The sequence below is a fragment of the Cynara cardunculus genome (genome assembly GCF_001531365.2).
Source record: "Cynara cardunculus var. scolymus isolate 2C chromosome LG 3, CcrdV1, whole genome shotgun sequence".
Lineage (NCBI taxonomy): Eukaryota > Viridiplantae > Streptophyta > Magnoliopsida > Asterales > Asteraceae > Cynara > Cynara cardunculus.
The window spans coordinates 6,656,161-6,666,220 of record NC_037530.1 but is presented as its reverse complement, the minus strand read 5'-3'; the positions used below and the strand labels follow the sequence as shown (position 1 = coordinate 6,666,220).

Below are 10,060 nucleotides of genomic sequence, written 5' to 3'. Positions count from 1 at the left end.
TTTGCGACTTGCAAGAACCGATAATTGAAGAAATGAGTTAGAAAATGGAAAAAAATGAGATATTTGCAAATGATAATCTTGTTGGTCTTGGCGTGAAGTTGAAGGACCAACAGGAACAATTCTCACTGTTGTTTAATGTAAATAATGGTGTTTCGAAAGACATTGTTTATACTAATGAAGGGAGTCGGGGGAAATCAGATTTTGTAAAAGTTGGAAGAGAGCACTGTATATGCACAAGTGAATAAGATAATGATTATACTTAGGATCAAAGGAGTAGGAGACGGAAAGACACCTCGGCTGTAGAACCTGACACAACCTTTGGCAACCCAAAATGTAAGTAAAAAAGAAATCATTATGAGCCTCCATAGAGCTTAAGAAGAAGAGAAAAGTTGATACTTTGCCATTTTAGCGGTTATTACACATGGATAGTCATATCACATATGGTATAAAAATCTGCTAACTTATATTATGTAATTGGAAACAAATTAACACGTTATCAGTGGCTATAATATGAAGATTTTTCAGGGTATAATGTAAAAGAAAAATAATTTAAAAGTACAATGTCGTAATAAAGAATAAATAAAATACAATGATATGAAGAAATGGAAAGTATATTGTTAGTTCATGCATTTATCCTAACTATAGAATTGTAAAAATGCATTTATCAGTATCTGAAGGTTAAGGAAGTTTGAAACGTAAAAATGGGGACTAAGTACGAACGTAAGTATCATAAACTTTTATAAATTGAGATATATGCATCAAATCGAGCTTGTTCCTTTCTTATGTTATATACTTGGTGACATTAGTAGATCCAGGATTTGTGGTAATGGGATCGGAATTCAAGTTTATAAAAATGTAAAGGGACTCTCATTCATAGACCCAACCATGCTCGGTGATGACATGCATTACATGTTTTTTTAAGTATATAATATTTATTATATACGGGAAATGCAACAAATAAACTCACGCACGCTCCTCACCTTGGTGAGTTTTGAACTCTTGACCTCCTAGGAGGCCAAATACTACAATACCAGTAGGCCAAAGACCCTTTAGTGATATGCATTACATGTTTACAGAGGAAATTTTTCATATGACTACATGTATGCATGATGAAGAGGTCTTGAATACGCGTGTACATGAACAACTTGTTGAGACGTCAACTATCGGGATGTAAACCCATCGATAGGTCAGTTGTTTCAGTAAAAGTCATGCTAGGTTCTCCAGACACAATTAATGATGGTCCACTGTATGGTGGAACCAACATATTAAAGTTGTTTTATGCCTGACAAATGATGATTGTTTTGATTAAATGATAAAACCTTGTTCATGTTTTCGAGAACCATGTGGCATATCGATAATTTAAGTTGCTTGTTATCAGACAAACTCTTAACCAATTATAATAAAAACCCAAGCTCGCTCCCTATTCCCCATCCCTCTTCTGTATTTCTTTGGGTGCAAAAGAGAGATAAAATATAATTTTTAACGATGACACAATTTATTAAAATGCCTGTTATTTTAACGATAAGACAGTTTACCAGAATAAATATTATTTTTAACAGCGAAAATACATTAAATATAGGAATTTAATGTTTTTTTTTATTAACCTGGATATCCAACCCGCTATGCGAGCCGACTAATCCCAGGACGACCACCTGCTTTGCAAATAACCCGGAGTCACAGCACTTGAACCTCCGTGGCCATAAGGAATTTAGTGTTTTCTTACGTTTCACTTGAGTTGATGATTGATGACTAACGTGACTACTGATGTGTCTCTTAGATCAAATCACTTCGCTGAAAGATATAAATATGTTCAAGCATTATCATCTGTTTTGAGAAACGAGTATAAATCATCAGATAGAAGTCTTTACAAAATACTGACTTTTCTCTCATTTTTCTTACAAAATATCATATTTTTCCGCTCAACTTTTTTAAACTACTTTAGTTTGTGTTCAATTTAATTGGTTTTTTTAGTTAAAGATGAAAAGTGAAACCATAAATATCGAAATACAAAGAAGTAAAAGAAATTATAACCTGAACATGTGTTTTATATTTTATAGAAATACCATAAATTAATAAATAAATAAAAATTATCAGTATACCTGATGTGCTAAAATCGTAAGTGTGCACACAGTGGGCATAAAATCCCCAAAGTGGTGGTGCAAGTGCACGCCGACACTAAGATCGCTTCAAGTAATAAAGTGGTATAGTACCAAGATCGTTTCCACAGGGACCGGACTTACTGAGAATCAGAGACTTTCATGAACTTCTTGAACAATGTTTCGGGTTGAGAAAATATTTGAGTTTTGATTGGTGCAAAGCGTAAAAATACGAAATAAACCTTTAATATTAAAAGATGGGTATGGGTGTAAGCTTTGCTTAAGAATAAAGCAGGAATGACTTGGTTAGAAACCCATGGGATTTCTATAAGAACTCATTTCTCTCGAAAGTGAATTCTTATATACTGTGCCCACAGAGTGCCCACAAAACGTCCAAAATTATCAATCTTAAACTTGCCGATTTAGCTACTAAATAAAAAGATATCCGGCTCCACTAGTCTGAAGATTTATACTCACAACGTATTGTAGCATAAACTCGACTAATATCTGAACAAAAGCTAAAAACATGCAAAAGCCGCATCTCTGCGTGATTATCAAAGACTCTCTCGAACCTTTGTGCATCATCTAAGCCGTATTTCAGATCCGCCCATCTCTGGATCAAGGATCTAATATTAACACTTCAAAGTGATCGGCTTATCCGCGTTGAGTTTACGTCCCGACTTAAATGACCAAGTTTAAGAATCAATAAAAATGGCAACACCCAAGTGTGCCCTTAAATCCTTAAGCTTGACTCACACCCACACCCAAGGGGGTGCTTAGCTCATAATGAAATTAGAAAACATAACATAAATAGAAGAAGAAAGCTGCATAAGAAATACTTGAACTGAAATTAAATACTTACTGGTGCCCACAGAGGGCACACAATGGAGTGGCGAGAATAAAAGCTAAATTACGAAATTTAAATTACAAACTGAATATAAACTAATTCTGCTACTACAAAGCTTTAAAGAAGATGCTCCAAGGTGCTGGTGGAAAAGTTGGTGTTGAGATGGATTGGAGATGCCTCAAATATATAGGGGGAAAGGTGGGACCCAAACACTTTGTCCAATGGGTAATGACCACCCATAATGACCACCCATCACCACATGTCTTCTTCAATCTTCATCAAGTCATCTCCTTTTGATAGGTTGCAAAAGGTGAAGGTACAACCAATAAATGTGATGGAAAAGCCATTACATCATGGTACAAAATGAACTCATCAAAGTCTCATCATCCCAACTAGGTTCAATCTTCTATGCAACCAAGTAATTAGATTTGAACTTAGCATTAACTCCCAATAATATCCAAGAATATGAATATCATAATTTTGTTCAAATCCAACTAGATGCCAAATTTACCAACAATAAAGAGTTTTTTTAGACAATAATTAAATTCTTAACCTTTCATCACCTCTTAACATATTTTGGACCAAAAATATAGAATATGAGCAAAATGGGTACCAAAGATACAATAAAATAGGKGTATAGAACAACAAATAACTCTAACAAAATGAGAGTTATCAATACCCTATATGGCATTGATTTCAAAAGTGCTATATTTCCGTGTAGTGCATATATCCATTTCATTTTATCATATAACTGTACAAGTTTTAACGTTGTTATTCTCCTTTTATGATACATATTTTTCATCTTGTCGTGTACAATCATTAGAATCCAACTTTTTTAATCCCATACTTGCACACAATTATATGATGATAAAAAGGTGCATTTATTGTACTACAATATACAATACAATTACATGACTATATTCACCGACACTAATGAGTTATCATATTGTGGGACTATGGTCCACTCTGCACCTTATCATCTACCAATCAGCCCCTATAGCTTAATAAGGGACCTCTAGCCTACTTGAAACGAGCTCACTCGTTCAAACAAACCCATATCAAATGACACCTGTCACCTTTTCGTAACTAAACTTATAAAAATACATTTTCTTCGAACTTAAAACCACCACTTAAATAACCTCCATTGTTGAAAAATTCATCATGAGATGATTCCAAGTCACCAATCATGTCCTTCCACATGGGTATGGATGATTGGTCATGATTAGTATTGAATGTTATATGATCATCACTCTGTGCATTTGAATCATCTTCTTGCTCCATTAAGGGGGTATTCTGCACATTTGTAATAGTTGAGGGACTACTTGGTGAATTGTTGAGTTTGGTGTCCTCAAAGTTATGTAGAAAGAAGCTGAGAGCCCCTGAGTCTGAGAACATGTGTGTGTTTTTGTGCACATTTTGGCATGTGTGATACCCAAAATATGTGATATGAAACATTTGTGATCCATCTTCCAATTTTTGAACTTGTTTTAATGCCTTGCACCCTTCATTTTTGTGTGTACATCTGAAATAACACCTGTATAAATCACAAATTTTATGTCAGATAAAAACATTATTTTTTTATAAATTTACAATACAGACAGAAGATCAAACAAGAATAGAATCAAAATAAGCCAAATCATATCATACGGTTACGAAACACGATCAACTAATGGGTGAACGGGCAACTTGGCCGACGACCAAGGGCGAGCATATTCACATGTGATTAATATCATGTGTGAAATCACATGTGAATTTACACTAACATCATGTCTCAAATCACATGTCATTTTACACGAACATCATATGTCCAATCACATCTCATCTGACCATTTTCATGTTTTCTTTTATATATTTGGCTTTTGGGTAAAACCTTGGTTTGCTAACCCTGTTGAAAATGGTTTAAAGCAACATAAATTAATTGTTTTAAATACCTATAAAAACCTAATTTATAATATTAAATAAATTATATAAATTAATCAAATCATTGCATTGAAAATATAAAAAGACATTAAATATTGATACAAGTATGAACTGTCAAAAAGATAAGATGTTTAGTTGAACCAGACAGCTGTCATAATAAAAGTTGGCTTTTTATTATGCTGTCACATGGAATTAAATTCTATTTATATACAAGTTGTATAAAATAAATGAATGCTTTTTAAGAAAAAAAAAATACAATTACACCTTTTTGTTAACATTGGACCAATTAAATTTAGATTAATTGCTTTAGATATCAATAAAAATGATACATAATATATTTTAAAGATAAATGACGTCATAAATAAAAGTGAGACTGTGTGAGTGTGAGGGACCTGGGAGCTTTAGCATTGAGGATCTCCTTCTGACCATATTTCCTCCATGCAAAACCATCTTCGATCGTATCCACGACTTTAACCCTTGAATTTTCCGTTTTTCTGCAAATTCCACCAACACCGTTTTAAAAAGTTGTACTTTGTGCAATAATGCTTGTACGTAAGTGTAAATTAAGCATCACTTTAAAACGCTTAATTATTTGGATTTAAAATAAAAACGGGAAAGGGAATTCGTTCTGAGTTCTGACCGTCTTTTGTAACAGCCTCGCCGGTCCTTGACAACCGGCGCCGGCTTCTTCTCACTTTCGCCTGAGTCCAATGTCCGGTCACCGGAACTAGCTGAACCCACGTAGGTAGTAGTCGCTGAAACCGGATATGAGTCGCCGGAACTGCAAGAAGCTAACACCGAGAGGCTGTCGGAGAAAGATCCGAGTATTTTCATCACGAGATCTTCAGCTGAAACCGATCCATCGTCTTTGGTTTTCCGGCGAAGTAGATTCTGAAGTTCTTTTGTAGAATCTCTGCCTCTAATCAGCTCCCCTATCAATCTTTTGTTGTTCGGGGATGATGTTTCCATCATTTTAGATGAAGATGAATATACAGATGCCTCTGAATCTGATTGGTGCTTCAATATGAAAAGTGTTTGTTTGCTACTGATCCACAAAGAAATGAATACAAGTGAACACAAGCCGATGCTCATATACTATAAATACATATACATATATATATATATATATATATAATGTATGTGTGTATGTTTGTATGTATAATTGTGTATTACAAGTGTAAATTATTGAAAACTGTACTGTCGTATCTCATGAAAAATGAAAAGTACCACACTTAATCGTCNGGGGGGGGAGGTGAGAGGGTGAGGGTGTGGTGATCTATGAAGGTAATGAGAAGCAGCTTAATAACTTCTGAGAAATTTCTAAATAAGAAAGAAAGGGTAATTCGGGAAGTGACGCCATCGCGGTGACGTCACTCTTCATGCTTATCTCCAGATCTTGACCAGTGAGGTAAAGCTTCTTCCTAATTTGTTTATAGAGTTTTTCGTAATACCCATAAGATCAATTTATGTTCATTGATCAATTTTATAAGTTAATAATCTAAAATCGTACGGTGACAATTTTGTGATTATTAAGAAGTCTCGTACCAATTTTGTGATTATGAATGTTTAGATTGTAGATCTAATTCAAGGGTTGAGAATTGGTCTTACGGATCTCACGAAAAACCTTTTGTCTCACATGATCTCAAGTCTGTTTTTTATGAATAAGACAAAAAATAAAACATGACATTTTTTTTTTTGAAAAATATTTATTGCAATATAATGATGCTTTTATTTTGTAGTAAATAAACTAAATGGTGTTTAATTATTGTTTGGTATTGATTAAGCGTCTATTTAAAAAAAATGTTTTATCGATAAAATTTAATACTGTCATTTATTTGTCAGGTAAGATTTTAGTCTACCAAAACGACAATGTATGCAACAATTTAGTCGGTAAGCGCTTATCATAGTAAGAATCGGGTAAGACTCTTGGTCATTATTTCGCTCTTATCAGGTAAGATTTTTGGTCTTTACTATATTCATCTGGTAAGATAATGTAACTTGGTAAATGTTTACCATAATAAGTGTTTGATAAACTTTTCTATTTCTTTTTGTTTAGAAATGGTTTAGATAAATTAATACTTAAATATTTAATTGCTTTGTGTAGATGAATTGTTTAAAATCTGATTTGATAATTTGTGTTTTTGATAATTTAAAAAATATTAATGACTAATCTATTTCTTTTCACTAACCTTATTTTCTTTTTAACCCTAATTAATTATTAAAAAAGTACAAATACTTATCTTTTCTTTTTTGGTCCACTAACAAAATGCCCCTACTTTTCAACGAGTGCCTCAAAAAATGACATGTGTTCCATTCAAAAGTGTTTAAATAAATTAGTTTATGATAATTTAAAAAAAAGCTTTTCAATGAACTCATAAAATATAGAGTAAATATAAATTTGGTCCCTGTGGTATGGAATACTTCATTTATTACATAGAATGCTTTGTGCTATGCACTTTTTGCTGGATCCGGATCCTGCACCAAATACCCGTCTATTTTCTCCATTAAATTTAAGGGTATTTTCGTCTTTTTATATTTTTCTTGATTTTTTTGTCTTTTTAACTTATCTCTCCCCCTCATCTTCGACGACGTAAACCCATCCAACCACAGGATCCCCCTCCTCCTCACCTGCGAAAGCTCACCTCCACACTAGAACTACCAACCACCCTCCAAGGCATCAACACCTCCTCATATTATCTTTTGATTTCACTCCAACCTGTGCACCCCTCGACCCACACAGATACTGCACAGACATTGCATACACACAAATACTTCGACAGTCCCCCACAGGCGTCAATACAACACCTTGCAAGTTCCTCCTTCGTGAAACCACCTACCACTAATGATGAAACCTCGAATATTAAATATAGATTCAATATCAGCAATTGATAAACCAAGCCTTATATAAAGACTAAGTTAAAGTTGGGCATTAGTAAAACACAATAAAGCCGTCATCTTCAAATTCGGAAGACGTTTATTTCTTTCTTGTGCCTCTAACTAGCATTCAATTATTTCATAGTGTCACTAGTACCATTCCCCAACAAGAACCAGATTCACATGTAGACAAATAAAAATGGTTAGACTTAATGTCTAGTGAGTTTAACCAGTTTTCATCATAATCATAAAACGATAAAACTAAAAGACTGCTGACTTAAATCATAATTTTACTAACGAAATGTCTTTATTGAAAAAGCAACATCTTTCCGAAATCCATCATTTTCTTGATGAAACTCATAAATCAAAACACCCATTTATACGAAACAAAAACATAATATTCACACAACCAAGAATCTATAAGATGTTAAAACGGAAAAACATAGTTTTAATTAAGTCATTTGTATAATTAGATCATCTTTACCCTTGGAAGCATGTAAAATATCTTAAGATTACGCTGGAGACCCGATTTACTATTGGTTGTGATGGTACACATAAGTAAGTCACAATTCAACGTTATATAAGCATCACTTATGAATAAATAAACATTGACATCAACCTTATCCGGATATTTAGTCAAATGGGTTAACAAACTTAACTTTATCCAAGTCTTTTTCTTGGTGACTCACCAAGTTCAACCTTACCCGGGTCTTTACCTTGGGATCTCCCAAAACCAAGCTAAGCTCGTTTACTAGAAACGACAGCTACTACAGACTACACGGTCATCAAGTTCAACTTATCCAAGTGTTTACCTTGAGTCCCCCATTAAGGATCACACGATCATTAAGTACAACTCTATCCAAGTCTTTACCATGAGCCTTTCGCTGATATGAGTTTCTAGCTACAATATAGGGATAACTATCTCATTTCAAACAGACTCCTATGTCTATTGATTTATTGCATTACAATCTAAAATTACAAGACCCCAAATGAAATACCATGCACTCAAAACATGTAATTTACAATCAAATATATGATATCTGCATATAACTCTGAAAGCTCCTCATAGAGCAAATAAAACCGGTCAAATGTCCCCCAAAACTCATCTGAGTCAAACCTGAGCCGAAAGCTCAACAATTCTATTGACTATACAATAAAAGTCATCAAAATCAGTAAGATACATTTAACCGAAGTTTACACAAATGCATGTTCCAAATATATGATTAACTCAAAAACCTATCATTGATTGGGACAAATCATTTTACAATTAAAAACCATATAATTTATATTTCCAAAATCCCATAACACAAAAATATGCATCTTTCAAACCCTTCTCCAAATTCATCAAATTCTCAATGTATCATCAACATTCAGTTCTTGAAATCTTTACCAAAAAGCAAAGAAAAGGAAATGGTCCAAATGGATGAAAATAGAAGGAAAGTAAAAATCCTAACGGAATTAACAAAAATCCTTAACTCAGTTAACTGACATTTTGGTGCTTTTAACTTGTTCCTTTTTTTGTCTTTTTCTATTAAAAATAAAACGTATAGAAAAAACATATATAAAAAGATTAACTTAAACATTTTTATAATAATTATAAAATTAATTTTAGAAAAGTTTTTCACATAATATAAAAAGAATATTATATTATATCATATATAGTTTTTTTAATAGGAAAAACATAAAATGCTTTTTAAGTTAATTGCTTAACGGATCTGTTAACTCTGTTAGTAAGAAGGATTATGCTCAAAAGAAATTGAATACCATTGAGATCATATCCATAATTAATGAAATAGAAAGATGATAGTCGTAATTTTTTATATACTACAGGGACCAAAAACATAATTCACTCAAAGTTATATAAAAGCATTTATAATCAAAAGGTGAATGGTTTTTATAACAACTACAATCGAAGAGTTCTTACAAAACAATCACATCCTTAAAGTCCCTCTATAAAAAGATGGGTTATTATGTTGAAGTTGATATGAAATGACATTTTTATAGTTTTTTATACAATTATTAACGTTGAAACAATAAACGGGACCCACAAAATAAGGTCTTATTACTGGGACCCACAAAATAAGGTCTTATTACTGTTGAGGTTTATGTAAATTCTTAATTTAGAGAGTTGACAAACAAACACAAACGTTGGTTCTTACATAACCTCCATTGGAGATGCTCTTACCGCCCCACCTTTCATTTTAAATGATGTATTTTTTGAAGGTTATGTTTGTAAAACGCCCTTTTGTTCCTTTTACGCTGTTTTGGGGGCAGATGAGAACAACCCACATCTCCATTTGCTCCATTCTTGAGGTTGTCAAGT

The 10,060-nt window shown here is 33.1% G+C and overlaps 1 protein-coding gene across 1 annotated transcript; it reads right to left on the bottom strand.

Annotated features, from left to right (window-relative positions):
- Positions 1–3,782: 3,782 nt before the first annotated feature.
- LOC112509672 (probable WRKY transcription factor 54) lies at positions 3,783–5,951 on the bottom strand. The gene is made up of 3 exons (XM_025114757.1): positions 5,504–5,951; positions 5,256–5,357; positions 3,783–4,477 (listed from the first exon to the last, which is right to left on the bottom strand). Exons 1-3 carry the CDS (start codon positions 5,833–5,835, stop codon positions 4,036–4,038), a joined length of 876 nt encoding a protein of 291 aa, XP_024970525.1. The 5' UTR covers positions 5,836–5,951; the 3' UTR covers positions 3,783–4,035.
- Positions 5,952–10,060: the final 4,109 nt, after the last annotated feature.